Source organism: Olea europaea, chromosome 11, assembly GCF_002742605.1.
Source record: "Olea europaea var. sylvestris chromosome 11, O_europaea_v1, whole genome shotgun sequence".
Taxonomy (NCBI): Eukaryota; Viridiplantae; Streptophyta; class Magnoliopsida; order Lamiales; family Oleaceae; genus Olea; species Olea europaea.
In genome coordinates, this window is record NC_036247.1 from 17,101,830 (window position 1) to 17,126,771 (window position 24,942).

The following is a 24,942-nucleotide window of genomic DNA, read 5'->3' on the forward strand; positions in this document are numbered from 1 at the left end:
ACCACAACGTTTGGATTTTGTGACCGTAAAGGTCAATGGTATTAATACATTTTTATTTTTTTAGCATTTGAATTAATGACCCGTGGTTCACACGCACTCTGATATAAGGTAGGTAAGTAGAGCTGTACCTTCTACGTGATACAACTCACTCAGAATTCAATCTCCCATTCTTGTTTCAGTCAGTCTACTCAATCCATTTTCTTCTCTCTTCAATCTTCTCTCTCTATATATTTGTATCTACTGTCTATATCTGCATATATATATCTCTCTCCGTTACAGAAAAACGAAAGGAAGAAAATCAGACATGAATAATAGCAGCAAAGAGAAGCTGGTAGTGGAAGTGGTGGCTGCACATAACCTCATGCCAAAAGATGGTGAAGGTTCATCGTCTCCATTTGTAGAGGTAGAGTTTGAGAACCAGAGACATAAAACCCAAGTCAAATACAGAGAACTCAACCCAGTTTGGAACGAGAAGCTAGTTTTTCACGTCAAAGACGTCGCGGACCTGCCTTACAGGACCATAGAAGTGAATGTTTTTAACGAAAGGAGATCGAGTAACAGCAGGAATTTCTTGGGAAAGGTTAGGGTTTCGGGCTCGAGCATTGCGAAAGAAGGTGAAGAAATGGCTCAGCTTTATACGCTGGATAAAAGGAGCTTGTTTTCGTACGTGCGCGGTGAGATTAACTTGAAGCTTTATTTATCTACGAAAGAAGATTTTAAACAGGTGATTAGTAGCGATAGAAGTGGTGGTGGTGGAGTGATGGTTTCTGGTGGCGCTGCTTCCAAGAAAAACAAGAAAATGCAGCAGCAGCGTGGGAACTTGATCGTGCCACAGCAAATGGGCCAAGAAAGAAACAAAATGGGGCTGGGTTTGCAAAATCTGATCCACCCAAAGCCCGTGGAGCCAAGCCTAGGTGATATCAAGCATGTTGTTATTTCTACCGTTCCTGGGCCTGTTATTCCCGCCGCTGCCGGCGGCGCTCACAGCGTCGGCATCAGTCATGGTGCTAGGATTCGGGGCTACTCAACTGGGTTGAGCGAGTTTGCGTTAAAGGAGACCAATCCTCACCTTGGAGGCTTGAACAAGGATAAAACGAGCTCTACTTATGATCTTGTTGAGCAAATGCAGTATTTGTATGTGAGAGTTGTGAGGGCTCGTGAGATTTCGCTGTTTGGTGGTGGTGAGCTTGTGGCTGAGGTGAAGCTTGGAAATTACAAAGGGATTACAAATAGGGTATCTTTGACCAATGCAGATTGGGACCAAATTTTTGCCTTTTCCAAAGATTGTATTCAATCATCCACGGTGGACATTTTTGTGAAGGAGAGTGGTAAAGATGAGTACTTGGGCCGAGTTTCGTTTGATTTAGTTGAGGTACCCAAAAGGGTTCCACCCGATAGTCAATTGGCACCACAATGGTATAGAATGGAGGACAAGAAAGGTGACAAGGCTAAATGTGGTGAGGTCATGGTGTCCATGTGGTTCGGGACTCAGGCAGATGAGGCCTTCTCCGAAGCCTGGCATTCCAAGGCAGCTAATGTGCATTTTGATGGTTTGAATTCAATTAAGTCAAAGGTTTACCTTTCGCCAAAGCTATGGTACTTGAGAGTGAGTGTGATGGAAGCACAAGACATTTTTTTGGGAGGCAAAGGGGCGCCATTGAATAAAATGGTGAGATATCCAGAGCTTTTTGCTAAAGTTCTAGTGGGGAACCAAGTTTTGAGGACTGGGATTGCCTCGCCCATGACAAATAGGAGCTTTTCAAATCCTTGTTGGAATGAGGATTTCATGTTTGTGGTTGCTGAGCCATTTGAAGACTATCTGTTGATCTCAGTCGAGGATCGTCTAGCTTCGAATAAGGATGAAGTTGTGGGGAGACTGGTTTTACCCATGACAAATATTGAAAGGCGATTTGATGACAAGCCGGTGATGTCTAGATGGTTTAATCTTGACGCTCAGTTCAGCAGCCAGAACGAGTCCAAGGCTGTGGTTCGCTTTGCCTCTCGGATTCACCTCCGTGCTTCACTTGAGGGAGGTTATCATGTGCTCGATCAGGCCACAATGTACAGTAGTGATGTAAGGCCAACAGCTAAGCAGCTTTGGAAGCCCCACATTGGTGTTCTTGAAGTTGGCCTTTTGGGTGCAACAAATCTTATGCCCACGAAGATAAAAGATGGCAAAGGAGGCTTGACTGACGCCTATTGTGTTGCAAAATATGGGCAGAAATGGGTTCGAACTCGGACTGTGGTGGACAGCTTGGCCCCCAAGTGGAATGAGCAGTACACTTGGGAAGTTTATGATCCTTGCACTGTCATTTCCATTGGGGTGTTCGATAATTCGCGAGTTGACAAGAATACTGCATCAGGAGCCGTAAATCGTGATACTTGCATTGGGAAGGTTAGAATCAGATTGTCAACTCTTGAATCTGACAGAGTTTATACTCATGCTTACCCACTGCTCATGTTGCATCCTTCTGGCGTGAAGAAAATGGGAGAGCTTAGTTTGGCTGTTCGGTTTTCGTGTGCTAATATGTTCAATATGTTACATTCATACACATTGCCATTGCTGCCAAAGATGCACTATGTGCAGCCATTGTCGGTGAATCAACTGGATTGTTTAAGGTGCCAGGCTATGAGTGTGATAGCATCAAGGCTCAGTCGAGCAGAGCCTCCATTGGGAAGAGAAGTGGTGGAGTACATGCTTTATCATGACTCCCATATGTGGAGCAAGAGAAAGAGCAAAGCTAATTTCTTTAGGCTTACTAATGTTTTAGCCTGGTTTGTTGTTATGAGTAGGTTGTTAGAATCCTTAAGAAATTGGCAGAAACCCGTATACTCCACGTTATTTCTAATTGTCTTCATCATCCTTGTGTTGGTCCCCGAGCTAATAATTCCTTGCATATTTCTCAAGCTGGCTACCGTGGGAATTTGGCGATATAGGTCCCGGCCATGTTACCCACCTCACATGGATACTCGACTGTCCTTTGCAGAGACAATTCTCCCTGACGAATTGGACGAGGAATTTGATTCATTCCCAACTAGTCGAAGTGCAGAGATTGTTCGAATGAGGTACGATCGTTTGAGGAGCATTGCTGGAAGAATTCAAACTGTTGTTGGGGATTTTGCAACTCAAGGCGAGAGATTTCAAGCGTTGCTAAGCTGGCGTGATCCCAGAGCTACATTCTTGTTTGTGATGTTTTGCTTTATAGCTGCATTTGGGTTCTATTTGGTGCCAATCAGATGGGTGGTGGCTGTTTGGGTTGTGTATTATCTGAGGCCACCCAGATTCAGGAACAAGTTGCCTTCATGTGCTGTTAGCTTCTTCAAGAGGCTGCCCACAAATGCTGATACCATGCTGTAAAATGAATTTTTTTTTTTTTTTTTTGAGTGAAATGGGGATTAGAATTATCACAGTAGGTGTAAGGTAATTTTATTGCTTCAGCTTCAGCTTCTAAGATCCAGAGGTTGTAGTGTCAAGGTCTTCCATTGTAATTTAATCTTGGAGTACTCTGGCTATTGGTATCTTCCCTTAATTTGCATGGTCCTGTTGTACTTGTTACCTTCTGTTTCTTTTCTTTTCCTCTCTAATTTTAACCACAATTGTATTGATTTAAATCACCTCGAACAGTAGGTGATATGAATAACAGAATACAATCAATCCAAGTACTGATGACTGGACAAAAAATCATTTATGCTAAAGAGGGACACAGCATGCCTTCGAAAATAAACAAAGAAAAAATGTCCAGACAAAATAAATGCATTAGGAGCTTAGCAGATAAACTATTGACTCTTTTTGAACATGTAAGGAGATGAAAATTGATCACCAAAGATAACTTAGGTTCAGTTTATACCCACTTCCAACACCACAAAGTCGACAACTACGGATCCAAGACAATACCAAGCTTACTTCCCGTTGCCAATGAGATATATCACTTACGAGATCACAAAGGAACAAGGAATCTCATCAACTATCACCATTTAGATCATAGACAAAAAGAGGCAGAGAAGATGCAAGAGAAAACCATGAGAATCGGCCAAGAATAAGGGAGGCAGCGATGGGTCTCCTTTTGGGTCTCTTAAAATGAGAGAAAGAAATCAATTTATTTCTAAGTCAGCTGGCCCAAATAAGGTAAGTATAGGTAGGTTAAACAATGGGTCAAGTTAGAGGCCCAAGAGACAATTAAATAGGCTCACAAGATATTCTCTTAATTAATGGCCATCCAAGGAAGTGTATTAGGCCACGAGCAATACTAAATTATTTAGGTTGCTTCGAGAATGTGGTGTTGAATTCTCGTTCAGTCATTTGACTAGACCAACTGAGAACTTAAATCGAGTAATATTACAGTCCGAGGGAGGTCGTTTGACAACAAATTACCTAATAGAACAAACGACAATCCCACTTTTCCAAATTCAGTGTTCTAAAAAACAATGCTTTTCGAGCTTTTTATTTTTTTAAATTTTTTTCTAGGCTTAGTCGCACCAAGGCGCTTACCCTTCTGCACTTTTTATGCTTTTTTTTAATTATTAAATAATTTTTAAATTGATTTAAAATTTTAGAATAATATTAAAATAAGAAAACATTTTTTTTTATGCATAGGCCCAAAGTTGGCCTCCATACTCTACGTTTTTTAGAAGAATTATAGCCGCACACAGTTCATTTCAAACTGCCATCTCTACCTCTCCGAAGAGGCCGAACCATAACCGTCCACCCCACCATGGCTTCATCTAGAGAACCTTGGCTGCATATTACCCGCAGCCTCAATGAGCATATCCGGAAATTGTTTTATGATATTTATTCAATTAATTTGATTATTTAGTAAAACATAATAATTTTATGCTAATATATTACCTGATAATATATATTTTAAATTTGATGAATTTACTATTTTAAAAGTACCGTTGAGCATCCAAAAAAAAAAAAAAGACGTATTTTGATCGTTTTGAGTTTTTTAATTGTCAACACTCAAAATGAAAAAAAAAAATTTGTTTTAAGTTTTCAGTCATAAATTTTTCCTTGTTTTCGGAAATGAGCGACCAAACGCGTTTTGAGTGTTTTTGAAAATTAAAAATAGAAAACTGCGAAAAACGACAAACCAAACGCCCCCTTATATTTTTCAAAAATGCTATTCTGCCAGGATCATTTGAAGAGACACTGGCCAAAATATCTCATACAAGGGGTCCACCCCATTTTTTAATGCCCAAAAAAAAATATCCACCCCCTTTGAATGTGAAGAGTTTGGCCAAGGTCTGTAAAAATGCTCTAGATTTTTATAGTTTATAAACGAAAACTTCATTTCGGTGGCTGAATTTTTGAATTCTTCAAAATGATCCCTGATTTTTCATGATCCTGCAAGTTTGTCTCTAGGCTTTGTGACTACTGCAAAAAGGCCACTGAACTTTCTGTGTGGTGTAACAGGTCCCTGCACTTTCCAGAAGTTGGAAATTGGTCCCTGTAGTTCTGAATTTGTTCAATCAGTCCCTAACTACAATTTCATCGACAAGGGTGAGAACACTGACGAATGGTTTGTGCTGCACAGTATCCAGTTTAAGGAGGCAAACAACTTTTCATGGCCATTCCAGCTGAGCTAACCCGAAGGATCAAAGAACGAGAGAAATTATTTATCAGCTCATTGGAAGAATAAACTAGGGAGAGAGTAGCACTTTCGTTTTGTTAATAAATTTTTCTTTTTTTCTTTTTCCTTTTTTTTTTTTAATCGTTTATCAGAGATTTTGTTAGTAAACTTTAATCAACTGCGATTCATCAATGGAACGGTGGTTTCCACCGAAAAGAGAAACATGGACTCATAAAATGCCAATTTTATGTATTTCAATAATAGATAAATTAGGACCGGACTCTCTGACCTTTACATGATGCGGCTATGGACCCCAATTCTGCAATTTAAAAAAAAAAAAAAAAAAAAGGAGTTTTTGAATTTTTACCTTATTCAAATTGGTGAATTTGGATTGCTAAGTGACTGAAACTGTTAATGTAGACAACAAAAAGGGTTAAGCCACTCAACCCGCGCCGGTGACTGTGAGGATGTGGTCATCCTCACATGAGGTGCATGGATCTCAAGTGAATAAAAAAATGCTAACCCCTCTTGTGAATTGTGTCAACCCAAAGGTCATTCTCGCGGACACTGCAGCATCACTCCAACAGAAACACACAAGAATCTCACATGATTCATTGTTAAGAGGGAAAAATGTAAAATCCCTCAAATGGGCCACACAAATGCCCTTAGATGTCTTGTGAAACTCCAAGGCTTCTTATGTTATGAAGCATGTGCCTAAAACTTCAAAAAGCAATCGGATTTGAAACCTATTCCTCGATTTGCCAACAGGATCCTTGTTCAGAAAAATATAATGAGACAGTAATTGTCAAAAATCGTCCAAAACAAAGGAAAACCAATTGATTAACAATATCTTATTGACATTTTTTCTTTAACCACCGGATTTTAACAAGGAACTTTCCACCTTATTTCATTTCCATACTTGATTTCAAGCCATTATTTTATTTTTGCAGGTTTTGAGGAATCCTTCCCAACAAAAACTCATCTAACATCAGAACACATAATCTCAAAGTTCAAATATATGCATTACTAATAATATCCGGCATAGTTTGCCTATCAAGAGAATATAGCAGGCCCTCAGTCACTAGGCCAGAGACAAAAGTCCTCCATCTGCTGAATGTACAAAACGGGACTTGTCATCAGATGGGTGCACAATGCCATTTCACTCCCAAATTGTTCTATAATATCGACATAACTGATATTTCTGATAGTGCTACTAATAAAAAGGTGAACTTGAGGTTATGAAAGCATGATGTCCAAACATATCTGTTCAATCACATGCCAAGATTCTGTAGTTTACCAACCAACCGGGCAGCAGCAGATTCCCTTGCTTCAAGCGGATTGGTCTTCAAGTCACCGGTAGAAGAGAACTTGAAATCCTTCCCTTTCAATACAACCTCCGCTGTAAATTTACCTAAAGAAATGCAGCGAGTGAGATCACAGTATACATGTTGAAGACAATATTAAATTAAAAATACCATTTGACCGTAATTAACAAACTTAAGCTTTTAAATCAAGTAGATCAACATTGCATAGAGCAGACAAAGGTCTTGAGTTCAAGTATCACTGTCACCCATTTAAAAAGAATATCCACGCATTTGGCTTTGAAGTTAAAAAATAAGAATAAAAAACCCGCCTTTACATGAGGGGGCGTGTTAAAGACAATATTTAAATGATATACATTTGGCCATATCTAACATCTTAAAACTTTTAGACCAAGTGGTTCAACAATATGAATGTCATGTGAACAAAAATGAAGAGAAAAAGTAGTATTAAAAAAGAAATGCATGCGATCCCACAAATAAAAATAATAAAACACACTCTGAACCCAACATAAATTTCTAGCTTAACAATTCAAGTCTTGGCCTCTTCAAATTCTAGGAGAGTCAGAGAAAACACATTTAGCTTGTGCAAGCAAAATATATTCAAGGTAGAAGAAAGTTGTTGGCACCTACAAAATACCATATAATTAGAACCGACGAATCCTCAACAGGACCATATGGCTAGAACCTAGTGTTTCTAGACAAATTTCTTGTGGAAAAAGAGCTGAGTTGTAAAGTTGAGACCTCAGGGTCCAAAGGGTTTTTTTTTTTTTTTTTTCCTTCTAACAATTCAATTACAAACATTGAAACCTAAAAAACCTATGAAAAATAAAGAGACATGTTTAACACAGCAACAGATTATAATTTCTTTTCACCTAACAGACAATGCATGAGACAAATTATGGAATCTTACCGTCTAATGGTTCCAAAAAATATCTCGGCAGTCTCCAGTTGTTCTTTATGCATATGGATTCCAAGTCCTGTCCAGTGAAAACTTAATTAACAGTTCAACATAGAAAAAAGTAAAGCACAAGGTTTCAAATGAAAATATTCATTATGTATTTCTGAATCATATCCATGTCACAAAAGATGTAAACTGATGCTCAATGCTAAAATTAAAAAATAATAAAATAATAAAAATAAAATAAAAATAAAAATACAAAGGCTAAAGCCAATCTCTCCCCTGTAAATATGCATATATGCACACATAAGAAATAAAATGCTTTATCACCATCATGTATGTGAAAATGCTTTATTTACTTTATTCCTTTATTTACATTACAATTGCAGGCTATTTAGACAAAGTTGGAGAAGCATGTGATGGCACAGGAACATGGTAATAAATATAGCTGAGAAAATAAGAAACGCTAAAATAATACAAGAAGCTGAGCCTTACTTCAAAGAACTTAAATAAATATAGTTGAGAAAGTAAGAAACACTAAAACAGTACAAGAAGAAGCTGTGCCTTATTTCAGTGAACTTGTGGCCGCCTTCACAAACCATCTGTAGTAGCTATCTCCATTTGAACCAAACACGCCGAAGAAAAACAAAACAAATATAGATACAATATATGAAATAAATGGTGACAAATCTAAACACGCACACGCACACACACACAGGCGTCTGAGACATACTAGCAGGTTCTCATGACTGAAGTGTCAATCTCATGCAAGTGTTAATTACAAAAATTCCCAACATTTACTAATATATATAAGCACGAATCAACATAGTTAATCCTTCCCATTTTGGCTATTGTCATTTGTCACAAAAGTTCAAGAAATAATAGGAAAATCTGTGACCATGATATAAATTTGGAAATAAACTCAGGCGATTAAGTGTGATACCAAAATTGGTAGATGATAGTAGGTATAGCAACCTACACGTCATTGTATAACTTTCAATAAAAAATAAAAAATAAAAAATAAAAAAGAGTAGATTTCAGAAAAATCTTTAGAATATATTGTTATTGCGACGAAAACTTCCAGAAAATTTCCAGCATAGTTTCCTTAAATATGTGCCAAACCCCTGAAATATGTACTGGAAAAGCTGGTAATACACGATCTTATTTAAGTAGGTTGGGAAAGACACAACAGTAAAGAGAGAATTGATAACATCTGGCCATGTTTAGCAACTGTAGCATGCCCAAGTGAGCACTGAGACCCCTCCAGTCTTCATTTAAGCCACCAAAGATGACCTGCCCACTGTTTCCTTTATCACTCTTTATTATAGGTACATATTATATTTGAACAACATAATTTCTTGTATTGATAAGTACTTTCTTGGTTACATAAAATTATGGCGTACTGCAACTTTTCTGTCCTAATTATCCAAACGCGTTCACTGTGTGCAGGCAATTCTTGTCCTATTATTACAATGTCAAGTTCAGCCATTAAGGTGATGCTCCAGTTTCGCAAGGTGATCATCTCTTTCTAGAGGGTTATCTAGAATTAGCACAATAAAGTTCATAATACTTGATACCTTTTCCGTAAATAAGATACAGAAACTACAGAAATCTCCACAGAGAAAAACAAATGAGAACCCACCTGAAATGAAGAACTCCCAGAGTTACCAGACAATCTTGTTTGCCACTTCAGTTGAAATTCAGGATGATCTTCTCCAGGTTGAAAAGCCTGGTTAGGATCATTTGTGATAGATTTGATACATTGAAGAGCTAAACCAACTTCACTACCTAATACGTGGAAAAATATGATTTAGAAGTTTTAGTTTCCATTACGTATAGGAATCATATCCATAAAAAATAAAATAAAATAAAATATTTCTTAGGAGTGAGAGAATAAAAATAGAATTTTCTTAAACAAGTCATTCTTTTGCCAATCTTCCATAATTCAAAATTGTCCCTCTATTTAAGTGAATAATATCTCCATTCATTTCCAGCTTTATCCTAAATAAACGTGTTTATATGCAATAGTAACTGGAGTCTGGGTGATTTTGGAAAAGAATGAATCAAAAAATGTATTTTGGAGTTCAATTAATGAGCTTTTACAAGAACAAAGAAAAGAGAAGGGAGCGACTACAAAATATATACATGCCGTGTTAATGTAACTTGAACCAATCAAGTTGGTCAAGTAGTTTTCACTTCAAGTTTATTTTTAAAATGGGTAAAATGGATATTACATGAATGTAGAAGTAAGAGGAAGGGTATTTTAAGTTTTAACAAATAGCTTAAAAGTCAATTTGATCTGAAGGCCTCACACAAAGTTCTACTTTAAACATAGGATAAACTATTGTACTTCAATCAAATTTATATAAAGAGCTTCTCATATTTTCCGCACTGCCAAAAACAAGCAAAGAAGTGATACCTTTCAACATCACGCCATCATCCACACACCTTTCCCAACTAAGGTTCTATGCTCACAATATGCCCTACGTGTAGATATTTATAATTTTTAATGATATATTCATGTATAGTACTGTATTATTTAGAAAGTTCCTATTAGAAACTTTTCTTCATAGCACCTTATACCTTATAAGTGTGGAAGGCTTTGGAAGTTGAACACTTTTTACAATCACTTTCATTCAGTATCAAGCTAAAAGGTTCGACCACATTAAATCATAAGATTTGATGGGTTCAAGAAAGAAGTAGACCAGTATATTCCTCAAATATATGAATGTATGTTTAGATGTATATTTACCAACACTCATGATTCTTACTGAAAGATAAAAGATACAGAATCTTTGCTGAAACAAAATGTAACAGAAAATGAGAACCATAAAAAGGTGTGAGAGTATGACATGTACCATCCCTTATTCTTCCAATATTTCCTTCATATAGTGCAAGCTCATCTTCCTTCCTGCAGATCTGGGAATACTGACAAGACAAGTAGAATTATGATTCATATACATACATGATTCATTAAACACTTTATGCATATAATGCAAAAATTATGGCTGGTCACTAAGCACTCCCAAGAGAAGTAAAAATTTGACATGTATATGCATGCATTTAAAAGTTTGTCCATCTTTCAAAAGGTACTTCAGTTGTCAATGTTAGCATAGAAACTAATTTCAACTGATTCAAGTCATCTTCAAGTGTATATATACTTTATACTACAAATGAAAGGTTAGCCTTCAACTTTGCTAACTGTTCCTTGTAATTAATATGGTAAACGATAGGAGTTACATTTTTTATTTTTATTTTTTGGATAAAAGGTGAGGTAAAATAACATGTAGCCACTCTGGATAAAGCCCCTGTTTATCCCCCATTTCTTAAAACTCATTTTTTCCCAAAATTCATTTCCAACCACACATTTCATGGATCCACCAATTTTATCAACTTTTCAACTACATATTTCATCAACTTTTATCAAAATCTACTAAATTTAGTTTAATCAAAACCAAACAGGGGCAAAACATCTCGTCTTGTCCCCAATGAAGTGCAGCAGACATTAAACATTAGTTCACCGATTGGAGCTCCCAAATCCAACCACAAATCATAAAGTGCCAATACTGATCCAATAATTCGACAATCACAACTGAAATCACTGCAATTACAACTGATAGAATCTTCAAAATATTGAGAGAAAAATGGCATCCTGTCTGATAAATAAAAAATAACATCACTCTGAAGAGGTATATCTCATTTATGAATAGCCACTTCAATATAAAGAAAGTAACTATAAATTAAGACACTGGCAGGAAAAACTGGACTAAGAAGCCAACAAGCAGATATACTATATTCTATGGGAAAATTAAAGCTGGTTTCCCAACCCATTCCAAATGTAGCAACTAGAAAGTAGATCCCCTACTTGGGACAGTGGACCGAAATGTGGCTTAGACAAGGGGCGGAGCTGGGTGGGATAGGAGGCTTTAGTGGGGAGAGGCAGAGGTGGGGTTTGCTGTTTTTTTCTTTTTCCTTTTCTATATATTTTTCCCAATGTATTATAGTTATAGTGAAGAAGCATGGAAAAATTACCACTTCTTGTCTTCTTTTATAAAGAAGTGTCAAACAATTCTGCAGTGCCTCTGAAGCTGGTGTACTTTGTACTTCTTCAATACACTTCTGGTTAGACTCCAAGTGAACCAGCTCAGCATTGGCCAAAGGAGTCCCATTTTGATTGGATGAAATACTGACACAGCAAGTCTCTCCAGAAACCTTGTCATCTTTGTCTTGAGTACCATTTGACTTCAAAGAGTCCACCATCTCCACCTGACGAACCATTTTAATGAATAAAAAATAGATTAGTAAAAATATATATTATGCCACATAGTTGGCCATTATCACCTATCAACAGACTGGCTAATTGTCACCACTAAAAACCAGGAGGTCGGATCATTACTTGGACACAGATACAAGACACCACAATTGCAGAAAATATTCAGAGACTTTTTTTCTATTTGCTGCACACTAAAAAAAAATAATTATGTTAACCAGTGTTCATATCCTACTTTCTTTATAAAAAAAAAAAAAAAAAAATCATGTGTTAATGTGTCTGTATCTTAACCTAAACTAAAGCAAGCAAGCGTTATTTAAATTTTTTTACCGTGACTGCATGTTTGAGCAATCACGCTTTACGCTTGTGGCTGGTAGTTTTATTTAAAACAGATTTAAATATTATCATCAGAGGTTTCATTAACTTTCAGTGGTAGTTTGCTCTGACAATGAATACTGCAGGTCTGAGATATCAACATGGTGAAGATACTATTGTGGCATATCATGCATTAGATGCAAAAAAAGTAATCAAGTTCTTGAAAATCCCCACCCCACCACCCGCACACCCCAACTGTTAACAGGAAATAAGAACATTTGTAGAATAATCACAGTAAGAGTTTTAAAGACAATTGTGAAAATGATTATAGACCAAAAAATGTGTTACCTCCATTTCAACACTATCTACTGGAGCACATGCATCAATCAGCAAAGACGAAGAGTTCTTTTTTTTGTGATAAACTTTGATTTTTGAAATCGGATTCTTCCTTACATCTTCATTGCTGAGATGAATCCTTGGGAAGGCATCCATGTCTATTCTCTGCGGCTCGCCGGGAGGGCAAGGTGGTGAACCCTTTGGCCATTCTTTTCCAACATTCTGATTTAAAACATCATCAATGTTGTCTGCCTCCTTGGAAGAATCATGGTTCTTGTTAATTTCCTTACATTCGTCTGTGCCATTATCATCTTTTCCTGGCCCTTGAGAGATGTTAGTAGGACTTGCCTCTTTGCCACTAGATGAATGCTTGTAATTATTTCTGTCACTGTTCTCGTTAGCTAGATTTCCAAAGGAATTGTCTTTAGTCTGACATTGTATGCTGTCCACTCGATCCAAATCCTTGTTCATATTTTTTAATTCAGGTAAATTCAGTATTCTGCTTTCAGTAACTTCTTCGGTGCTTTGGGAGTTGCCACCATCTAAACTTGACATAGATGAACATTTCCTGCGTCAATTGGCAGGTTGTCAAACCAATGCACCATGGTACTAGATCTTCAGATCTCAGAACCCAACTAGCATAACTAATCAGAAAAATATACCCAGCAAGCATGGAACTGCACTGCTATACGGAACACAGAGACTTGAGATCAATTTTATTTAATTCCACTCAAATGCTATTTTTAAGACATGCAATCCAGCAACAAATTATTTTCAGTATACAACCGGCCCTCTCTATTGTAGCTTAATTCACCACAAACCAGATTTAACAGGTTAGTCAATGCCTACAAGCTGAAAAAACAAATGGAGGGTCTCATTTTCTTGGAGGCTGAAAAAACACAAACAACCAAGTAGCTAACCATTATTAGACTTACATCCTCAACTTCATCATACCCATAGCTACATCTTCTCAATGCTTCAAGGAAATGTTATCTTTTGCAACCATCTTGATAGGCCACATTAACTTTGGTCTACCGCTCCGTCTTTTAACATGGTCTATGTAAGCTCTATTTTAACCATATGAGAACTTTAGTGTATCCTCGGTGTCACCTTCACTTACTGGTGTATCGATGTCTCATTTTAAACATTTTTTTGGCAGGCACGCTAGAAAGAAAGGAATCACTAAAACACAAATTAGGCACATAAACTCTACAAGGTTCGAAACAAGGTTCAGCCACATTCAAAATTGAAATTAATGCGATCTGAGAAGTCATTTGCATACTGGGACCATGCCACGAAGACTGTGTCATACCATACCATATTATAAAAAAATAAATATATTTTCCAACGTGTTTTAGAAGAATATAAAGACGGAAACTTTTCCAAAATGTTCTCCCCTCCCTTATTTTGTTCATCTTATACAACATTTCCACTATTCTGAATCACATGAAAAGCACATTGGTAAACTTTAGCATTGTGCAGCAAGATTGTTCTACCCAAGATTTCTGGTCACCAGAGTGCTGCCAACAATCACTCACTTTGATCTCTTTTGTTTCATATAGAAAAATTAGATGCTTACATAGTTGAACACAATTACCAACCAAAAAAGGGTACAAGGAAGATGAAAAATGATACAAGAACTTATGCAATCTTCACAAGCCTACAAGCATAATGAAGCAGCAGATAAAATTTTATGGTTCAATCAAGGACTACCCTGATAATCTATTATTCTATTCTCAAAGGCACATATCCACCATTGTCAATTTGAAATATGTAAGTCTGGATCCTCAACATAAGGTTTAAAAGATAACAAACACCAAGTGATAATGGGAAACAAGATTGATAGATGGAGTACCTCAAAAACCATTGTGACATGACCCCTGCATAGGGATGCATGTGATAATACTCAACAGCAGGAGTAATTGTCCAACTACGACAAATCTTTTCCACGAAAGGACCCTGCAAACTGACAAACAGAAGTTTCATAAGAGGTGTTAGGAATCAACTCTAATGGGGGAAGAAGAAAAGGTTAGAATACAAATATGAATTACTAGTAGCCAGTAAGTAACAAGGCAGATATCCATAATTTCAACTGCAGTGCACCAGAATCACATTTAAAAATGCTGGACTGTATTGCAGGTCACTTCCAAAATTAGACTGAACTGATTACAGGAACAACAGAAATGCCTAATGTGACCTGTGAAGGCTGTGATACATTGAAATTAATTTAAGCAGCACTGAGTAAGAATTTAAAATCTAATGGAGATAGAAAGATGATATAATTAAGTCATGAATGCTAAAATTAACATATTTGGTAGGACCAAGGAATGAAAAGGATTTCTAATTATATTCCTGTCCCACGGTTGGTAGGTAGTCTTAGAACACAAGAATACAATAAAAGCGACCAACTCTTTGCCACCTTTCAAATACAATTTTATCCTGTTTTTCCCGGGCCTACTGCTTCATTTTCGACTTACTTTTTAAGCTTTAATCCCCACTAGTAACACTCTACAGCCAGAAGGTAACTCTCCTGGCCTACCTCACTCTAGAACCCACCCCACCCAAAACCCACCTACTATTCTTTGTGCACGTACTTTTATAATTCTTTGTACCTATGTTTAATACTTTGTGAGCATTGCAAGTATGTATGCTTTGCAGACAACGGTAGCATGTATCTGGGATGGTATTACTGTTGGTGAAAGTTGTCAAGACTGCATATGCTAAGCGGGCTATCAAGTGTTCCCATAAGTGAGAAACATAAATGGCCGATAAATTTGTCGCACTGACCATGTAACAGATTACAGCAAGTTTGCAGTTCATGGAGTGGTATCTAAAGGGGATTTCTGAAGTCCCTATCGTAGTAAAAGGAGATGAAGTTCAAGAGGCATATTAATTAATATATAGTGAAAATGGTCTCGCGCGTTTGGGTACTGGCCATGTAAAAGGTTTCCACAGGAATACAGTTCATGGAGTGGTATCGTAAGGATTTCTCAGGTCCCTATGGTAGTAAAAGGAGATGAAAGTCAAGGCATGCTAATATATAGTTATAATGTTCTTGCACATTTCATATTCATGCTAATTGCAGGGTAAGGCGTGGCAATGAAGGTGCCTTCTCTGAAAAAAGACACCAATAGGTGGTGATTTTAAAAGGAGATGGTTTTTTGGTTGTTTTGGTCATATAGCATGGAGATTACAGAATTACCCAAACAGTGAAGGCTGTCAATTTAGGCAGCGAAATTGGGCAGTTGTTGGAGCCGATTGTAGGGTGGTGAATATGAGTGAGCCCATGCTCTGGAGATCGACATTTTCCTGAGGGTAAAATTTCTCATTCCGCACCCAATGCAATGACCAAAACCATGGATTTAGACAGAAAAGGCATTGGGCGCTTTTTGAGGGAGGAGTGGAACCAGTAACAACTAGCCCTATTGATGAACAGGCAAAATACGGAAATCAAATTAGGCATGTCTTCTCAACCCAACTTTAGAATTAGTTTGACCAACATCTTCCATATGATGAAAAGCCTCTGTTTAACTACCCACTACTAAAAATAATGAACAGTCAGTCAATCACATTGTTAGCAAAAAAAATCAGCGTGTTGAACTAACCTCCTCACAACATCTTCAACAGGAATTCTTTTATCTTCACTGATTGATTGGGTGCATTGCATCATATAAAAGCGAGCTGCTGTCTTTTCTTTACTTAGTGAATACAAAATATGTGTTTCCAAAACCACAAGGTCAGAACTGTTAATACCTGTTCCATGTGTAACAAAACATTCAAGAATTGTCCATTTTTTCTGAAAACTTGAAGAGATATTTCAACAATTTGAAGATTATGTGTATAGGCCAATGATTCAGGAGGCGCACTATGCAAAGACAACATCAATAAATTTCATAGCTAAGAAAGTTTGAGTTGGCTTCCAAATAATTACAACATTCGAACAATTTTATTACAGTGTGGAAAATGCATTCCTGCATATCATTTATATCCTTAATTCTTCCAATTCAAATTTTCATTCAAAGAATGTAAACGATACAAATACATGGATTAGAGAATAATGCATTTCACAAGACTCTTGGCTGTCAAATAAGATAATAATTGATGAATTACCTGTCACTTCCTTGACTGCATCAAATGCAAGCTGCAGAAATCCATTGTCATCATCATTTTTTTCATCTGTTGTTCTACTGTTTCTTTTCCTCTTGTTACCGACCTTTCCCTTTGCTGAAATTTCGGAATTGATGTTAGATTCACCAATCTCTTTTTCAATAAGTGACCATACCCCCTGAGTGACACTACCAAATTGGAGCAAACAATTTTCTTTCTTTGAATCAATTAACAATACAGCAACCTTTGAAATTGGCCATCCTTCCATATTTGGAACATCTTTCGACGCATCTAGTGCCATAGATATATTGCACGCATCCCTGATTGCTTTCTCAGTGACTGAAAGCTCATATTTCAAATCGGAAGATTCACCTTGATTCATGAATGCTATCATAGTATGTCTCAAAACCACAGACAACTTACAAAATGCCAAAAAATCCAGAAATTCTGTTTTGGGCTGTTGTTTTCGGTGGTAATAGTTGTACAGCAACACAACCGCGTGCATCTAAGAGGAAATGGAGAGTTTTCCAGGGAAAAAATGAGAAAGCAATTAGAGCTATAGGCATGAAAATTAGTGGCTATACCAAATTAATAACATATTTTAAATGCTTTTTACAAGTATTGATCCATCTCATCTAAAAGCTCTCAAGTCAGTATTTAGGGGACATTTATTTAAACTTAACCTTCAATATGTGAGTTAAATGTCACCGCTTACTTACTGAATTTCAGAATGCTTCCCAATGATCAATCAACTATGACTCACTACAAAATTCTTACATGGTAAATAACTCCATAACAGTGGCCAACCCAAACGCCACCTCATGAAATCCAAACACACATCTCCCTTTTTTAAAACCAAAACACCACTTCACATTACAAAACAAAATATCCAAATCAATTGGACACCACCAAATCAACCCTACAACGATCAATCGGAGACCACAAAGCTTGGATTGAAGTTGTGCACATGGAGGTCATTGCAAAATCATTTTTTATTCAATTTTTTTTTTTTTTTTGTGTGTTTGAATTCCTATAGTGTGAAAATCCATTTAATCGATTCAACGTATGCTATTGTGGGGTGGATTTGAAAGTGAGGTCAATATATTCATCGGTTTTTTTTTTTTTTTTTTGCGTTAATTTAGTGAACACACAAAACATATGTGACTATTTGAGTGTAATCCAATGAACGGGCAAGAAAAGCACAATGATATAGACAACTTCATTTCAATTATGTAGCTCCACATTTCAATTCATATGTAAGCCATTTCATTGCAATAAAAAAGTTACATAACCACATGGGTTTTGTCTATCCATCGGATTACCCTCAAATGAACGCATGTATTTTGCGTGTTCACTAAAGTAATGCAAAATAAATTACAAAACACGAATATTTTAACCACACTTTCAAGCTCACCCTACAACAATATAAGTTGAATCGATCTTGAACATTTTCTCACGACAAATATTCAAAAACACAAAAAATGAATAAAAAAATAGTTTTGCAATTACCTCCACGTGGTCGCTCCATTTGCACGGCTTCAGTCTAAGCTTTGTGATCCCTTGAGGTTTGGCCTTAGATAGCAAGGCAAATTTCTTTTGGGTTAGGATTTAGGGCGTTCAATTGATTTGGGGGTGTCCAGTTGATTTCGAGATTTTGTTTTGTAATGTGAAGCCATGTTTTGATTAAAAAAAATGGATAGTCATGTTTGGATTTCATGAGGTGGCGTCCTCGTTGTAGTCTGATTCAATTGAAAGAGTTACTTGCCACGTAGGAATTCCCGTCGACTTTAGGCTTCAAGTGAAACGGAATTTGTCCAATGAGTGATGGAGTGCAATGGCTTAAAGTTGAGTGGCCATGAAGAGTAAGCCGTAACACTACCTAAAGTTTGATGGGTGCTTAAACATTTAACTCTTCAATTCGCCTCTTCAAGTATTAAGTCTATAATGTAACAAAACAAGAAAAGCTAGTCTGTGAGTGTCAGTTGAATATATAACTTTGATAAATAACTTTGTTCCCTCAATAGCCTCTTAAACTTTTCCCAAAACTTTAAGAAAGAGTTCGTACAAAGGAAGCCCATGACATAACCCAAACCATTTACATTTCGCATTTATGTATGAATCACAGTTCAATTATACAACATCAACAAAAATGAATTAAATGATTACTCTTTAAGTTTATTGCATACAGTATCTCAAAAAATGCAGTTCCTCGAGAAATCAGAACTGCAGAAGCTTTCGAATAATATGCTCTTTAATCCAGTAGCAAAGTAAATAACAGCGAAACAAAACATGAAATTGCACCAGACCTGTTTAGCAACAGCTTGCTGAACAGAAAGGTCAGGAGGGTCATTCTTAGAGACCCTAGAAGGCAAGCTAGGATCAACCAAATTCTCAATCAATGCCCGTACCAGATCCTCTGTAGGGCACACCTCGTATCGTTCCTCTGCAGCTTCTGATCCCAAAGCCATTTTAATCCCTTGTATTCAACTGTATATCGGTATCCCAGAAAATGGAAACAGAGAAAAACCCTTCAGAATTCGCACTAGAAAATGGACCAGTGAGAAGAAAAAAGAAAGAATAAACGAAAATAATGTAGTATAGAAAGTGGGTTTTACCGACCAAAACTTGCACAGAAATTGCTTCACCCCTTTGAAGTGCGATCACTGATGAATGATCTAGCAAGCGAATGGGAGAGCGAGTTCAGCTGGGTACAGTTGGACGCAGTAAAAACGTGCACAAGCATTCAACTCACTCGGTATTGGTCTCCTAAAAAGGCGTGCTGGGCTATTTGTTAGGAACGCAGTCTCTACTCTCGAAGTGACTCGTCTCTCCCTTTAATGCTGATAATACAGAATAGAATAATGCTATTCCCACTAGCGTTCAACACAAATATAGGTGCATGTTTGAAAAAACTTATGTCACTCTTTGTCTATCATTCATGAAAAAAAAATAAAAAAATTTAGAGTCTGTTTGAGCCACATTATAATGAGAATGAGAAATAGAGTCGTTATGGGTTCCACACCAGAGATAGAAATTCAAAAATGGTGGCTTGATGTGATGGATAACGATCATATTTTTTATTTTAATGAGGTAAAAATGTGGCTCAAACAGGGACTTAAAGTCGTCGTTGGATACTCATTTTTCTATCTTTTCTTTTGAATAATAAAATTTTCAATAAAATAATATTACACATAAAATTAAAAAAATTTCTTATTTTTTAACCACACATTCTTTATCAATTAACTATTTCAAAATGCATTCTTACTAAAAATCGGAAAACAAAGTGGGGTAAAATTTTAATTTAAACCACTTTCAACAATTTTAATCACATATTTTATGTGATACGCAAATTTTCAACCACATATTTCATTAATTTTTATTAAAATCTACTAAAAATCTAATTTTTTTAATTATCATCAAACGAGGGTTTATTTTTCACATTTTTCTCAATTTTGTCTCTTTTTAAAAATACTTAGGCTATTTTATCTCAACAGCTCAATAGGAGCCTATTTTATGCTAATTATGAGAAACAATTTTTTGCCGGTTAGTCTGAAAAGTGGGTCCCCAAAGTTTTTGTCCTAAATTAATGTTAGGTTCTGTTTGATTGTACAAATTTTTCATGAAAGTCGGAAATTAAATTCTATTTTCCACATTTTTTTCATGTTTGATTGGCCAAATTTTCTTGGCAATTGATTTTTTTGACAACATCCCATTTTCCAACGTTTTTTACGAATTGATTTTCCTATGGGTTTGGCAATTTTTGGTTTTCCAGTTTTTCCCCCTTTTATCTTGAAATTGAAACAAATTATATCCCTTTAGTTGATAATTCCATGAAAAATAAAGCCAAACGAACACCAAAATATCTAAAAATTTCAATATTTTCTAAGTGAAAAATAATAAAATCAATAATTTCCAATAAAATAAGTTATAGGTAATTTAATTCCTTGTGATTTATTTTCGTTCCATCCAAATTCCATTATTACAATCAAACAGACCCTTAAAGTCTTCCAACAGTAAATAACACATACACCCAAAAAAGGGTCCCCAAAGTTTCCCAGTTGAGTGGACAGCCCTTGAATTTTCTATCTTTGAAATTCTGCCCCCTGAATTTTTGGTTTGATGCAATTTTACCCCGTGATTTTTCTGGAGCTCCCTTTCTTCTTGCTATAAATTAGCCCTTGAAGTTCTTTATTGCTTCAATGAAACCCCCAGTATATCAACTATATACAAATTTGTCCTTGTTCTAAGTTGATAAATATAGTGGCTATTGGTGGTGATCAAGAAGGCATTTCGAAACTCAAGATTGTCTTACATGAAAGATTTATTGTGAAAGATATCAAATTTTCGAAATATTTCTCGAGAATAGAAGTGGCTTATTAGAAAAAATGTATTTTTCTTAATCAACGAAAATATGTTATAGACCTGCTAAAGTTAAAATTAGAATAAAATATTTTGAGATAGCAACGAAAACTTAAAGTAAATTTGATAATAATGGTGAATTATTTCTCCATATTGGTCAATTTCAGTGACCTGTAAGGTGAGTTATTTACTTAACAATCATTGGGCATGATCTCCCTTTTATGTAGTTAGCTTCATTCGTCAATTCATTCATACTCCCCGTCCAAATAGAATACTACAGTATCTCAAAGGCTATGGTTGAAGTTTATGAATGTGCAATAGTATGCATGCCTTTGTTTCGACTTATATGCTGATTAGGATGGGTGATCTATTGATGGTTATTACATGTTATTGCACTTTTGTGGGGGGCAATTTAGTCATCTGAAAAGGTAAGATACAAAACATGGTTACTAAGTTAAGTATGAAAGTAAAATATCGAGCTATGTTTACCATCATAGTGCAATTATTTAGGTCCGAAAGACTTGAACTATTTCGCCTGGTGCTACAAAACTCTTTTGCAACGATCAAGCTTCCATACACATTGCTTCTAATCCATTTTTTCACTAGAAAACCAAGTATATTGAAGTTTGCCATTTTACATGAGAGAAGCTACAAGAAAGTATAATTGCTACACCATTGCTCGAAAGTGACCAACAGTTAGTAGATATATTTATTAAGAGCCCGTTTGAGCCACATTTTTTGTAAAATGAGAATGAAAAATAGAGCCGTTATAGGCCCCACATAAGAGATAGAAATTCAAAAATGATGGTTTGATGTGATGGATAACGGTCATATTTTTTATTTTAATAAGATAAAAATGGGGCTCAAACAGGGCCTAAGATTTTATTGTAGCCAGATATCAAAGATATTGTCGAAGTTGAGCACTCTCAATATCTTTGCACCAACTAGAGGAGAGTATTGATAGAGAAAGGAAATTAATTGGGTTGGGTTGGGTAAAGTTGAAAAATCAAATTTAAGGTTGGATTGGGTCTCGGATTATGAATTAAAATCCAATCCAATCCAACACAACTCAATGAATTAAAAAAGAAAATTTAATATCTAAAATGGAAAAACCTAAATAGACACAATAGTGGAGACAAGAGAATGATTTTTAGAATGTACGAATGTCCTCTTTTTCTTACATTGGCCGACTGAAGCGAATGCTGTGTACAAATGCAAAATAGTTTGATGGTAAATTAAAAATTAAGTACGTGATAATGAAATGAATAAATTTCATATATATAAAAATAAAATGCTACATAATTTCAAATTTATTTATAAATTATTTTTCAAAAAAAATCCTTATATTGTTTAAACACATCAAAGATTTTCAATTGATTTCAAACTTTAAAAAAAAAAAAAAAAAAAAAAAAAAAAAGCCAAAAAAAATTTTTAAATTTTTTTAAACCCAAAAAAAAAAAAAAAAAAAAAAAAAACCCAAATCCAACTTGAATTGGGTCCAAACCTAAATCCACCAACCTAATCCAAATTGATCAAACTTGGGTTGATTTGAATTTGGTTGGATATAAACCAATAATTTTGATGGTGTTGGGTTTGATTTGGGTTGGATTGTATAAAAAATCGACCAAACCAAACACACGCCCAGCCTTATGTAGCAACCAAAGCACATTAATTCTAGCATGTTAATTCCCTTATTATTTGCTGGAAAAAAAAAATTTATTTTTACAACAAGACCAACGATTTTAATCGTGCCCCATTGTTTAAAATAATGGTAAATAATAGGTGATGTTTTGTTAGAAAACATTAACCTATAATAATTGTTAATGCAATGTGATGGTATGCTGAATTGAATATAATTAAATATGATAATGTAAATTATGCTCTTGTTGGATCCTCATTTTGGAGGAAATAATATATTTTTAATAGTAGATTGATGGAGAATGTAGAATTTAAAATTAATGAAATTTTTTGAATTTGTGTGCAATATTATTTTATTGATTAATGCGTGGTTAAAAATGAGTTTTGAAAGAATGAGAATCAAACAAGAATTGTATCAGACTATTCGTTTTCTTGTCCAATCCTATTAAATCGAACTTTCCATGGATGACCTTAGAAATTTTTATTTGGATAAAATTTTATTGTATCAAATTCAATAAATTAGTTTGTTAATATGTTTAACGAGTAAATTTAACCAATAATCACTGAACTTTACACTTGATTACTACTTGCTCACTCATCTTTCATATATTACTGAATGCTCACTCATCTTTTCATATAATTACTCATTCATCACTCGTCTCTTCAAATAATTGGACGACTTTTACGGCAAATTTTCGACAACTTCCGACAACAAAGAATGTCGAATTTTGATCCCGTTGGAAAGCCCACGATATCCTCTTCAATTACCATCCAAAATCTCATTATAACTCCAAGGGATTCGATCGAAAAATTGCCTTAAAAGTTGCCCAAAAATTTTGAAAATCTGCCCAGATTTTCAAAATTTTTGGACGACTTTTAAGGCAATTTTTCGGCAACTTTCGACTATCAAAACTATCGAATTTTGATACTATTGGAAAGCCCACAATGTCCTCTTCAATTATTATCCAAACTTTCCCCATAACTCCAAAGGATTCGGTCGGAATAAACCCACAAAGTCAGCACCCCGAACTTTGTCCAGATTTTCGCCTTTTCAAGATGTTGATTTTGTGGGTTTATTCCGACCGAATCCTTTGGAGTTATCGGGAAATTTTGGATGGTAATTGAAAAGGACATTGTGGGCTTTCCAATGGTATCAAAATTCGATAGTTTTGATAGTCGAAAGTTGCCGAAAAATTGCCTTAAAAGTCATCCAAAAATTTTGAAAATTTGGGCAGATTTTCCAAATTTTTGGGCAACTTTTAAGGCAATTTTTCGATCGAATCCCTTGGAGTTATAATGAGATTTTGGATGGTAATTGAAGAGGGCATCGTGGGCTTTCCAACGGTATCAAAATTCGACATTCTTTGTTGTCGGAAGTTGTCGAAAATTTGCCGTAAAAGTCGTCCAATTATTTGAAGAGACGAGTGATGAATGAGTAATTATAAGAAAAGATGAGTGAGCATTCAGTAATATGTGAAAGATGAGTGAGCAAGTAATAATCAAGTGTAAAGTTCAGTGATTATTGGTTAAATTTACTCTATGTTTAACCATCAAATTTATGATATAAAATACAATGGTCAATTTATGTATTTAAGTCTCTATTTGGTAAGGATTAAAATATATACTTTAATATAAATCAAAGTCAACTTTTAATTTTAATCACATATTTTATAGTATCTATAACTTTTCAACTACATATTGTATCAACTTTCATCAAAATTTACCAAAAATTTTATTTTAATCCCACTAAGATTAAGGGCAAAGTACATAAAAGTATGCATCACTTAGTGGATCAAAGATCACTTTTTTACACTACACTATTCTTGTTAGTGGAAGTCATGAAGATAAAGAAAGTGATCGGAAATCAAGAATTTGAAATCGAGGATGTTTGTTGACTAATTTTTGGTGAGATTTCTAGTCAGATTAAATTAAATTTTTAGTAGATTTTAATAAATCTAATGAAATGTATGGCTGAAAAGTTGTAAATGTCATAAAATATATTGTTATAATTAATTGTTAACTTTGATTTAAATTAAAAAGTGAATTATAATCCCTACCAAACAGATGCGTGTAAAATAAAGCCAAACTTATCTTGTTTATTTTATTTAGTTATTTTAATATTGGTCC

The 24,942-nt window shown here is 35.4% G+C and overlaps 2 protein-coding genes across 3 annotated transcripts; one reads left to right on the plus strand and one right to left on the minus strand.

The window, feature by feature from the left end:
• Positions 1-214: 214 nt before the first annotated feature.
• Positions 215-3,528, plus strand: LOC111403617 (FT-interacting protein 1). The gene has a single exon (XM_023032184.1). It carries the CDS (start codon positions 305-307, stop codon positions 3,356-3,358), a length of 3,054 nt encoding a protein of 1,017 aa, XP_022887952.1. The 5' UTR covers positions 215-304; the 3' UTR covers positions 3,359-3,528.
• Positions 3,529-6,558: 3,030 nt separating this feature from the next.
• Positions 6,559-19,669, minus strand: LOC111403618. 2 transcript variants are annotated; one of them, XM_023032185.1, is made up of 11 exons: positions 19,438-19,669; positions 19,125-19,305; positions 16,822-17,323; positions 16,317-16,464; positions 14,567-14,677; positions 12,724-13,279; positions 11,823-12,056; positions 10,649-10,718; positions 9,433-9,578; positions 7,803-7,869; positions 6,559-6,981 (listed from the first exon to the last, which is right to left on the minus strand). In XM_023032185.1, the coding sequence occupies exons 2-11, from the start codon at positions 19,284-19,286 to the stop codon at positions 6,842-6,844; spliced, it is 2,136 nt and encodes a 711-aa protein (XP_022887953.1). In that variant the 5' UTR covers positions 19,287-19,305; positions 19,438-19,669; the 3' UTR covers positions 6,559-6,841. The 2 variants fall into 2 exon arrangements, with proteins under 2 accessions (XP_022887953.1, XP_022887955.1); XM_023032187.1 differs by having other exon boundaries at positions 19,434-19,669.
• Positions 19,670-24,942: the final 5,273 nt, after the last annotated feature.

What these genes read in the sequence shown, in the direction of transcription:
- LOC111403617 (XM_023032184.1), top strand. Translation starts at nt 305, where the DNA reads ATGAATAATAGCAGCAAAGAGAAGCTGGTAGTGGAAGTGGTGGCTGCA.
- LOC111403618 (XM_023032185.1), bottom strand. Translation starts at nt 19,286, where the DNA reads ATGGCTTTGGGATCAGAAGCTGCAGAGGAACGATACGAGGTGTGCCCT. An exon ending in TGCAGTCAAGGAAGTGACAG is followed by an intron (nt 16,465 to 16,821) that starts GTAATTCATCAA and finishes CACATGGAACAG; the next exon opens with GTATTAACAGTTCTGACCTT. An exon ending in CTGGGAGTTCTTCATTTCAG is followed by an intron (nt 7,870 to 9,432) that starts GTGGGTTCTCAT and finishes TTCACTGGACAG; the next exon opens with GACTTGGAATCCATATGCAT.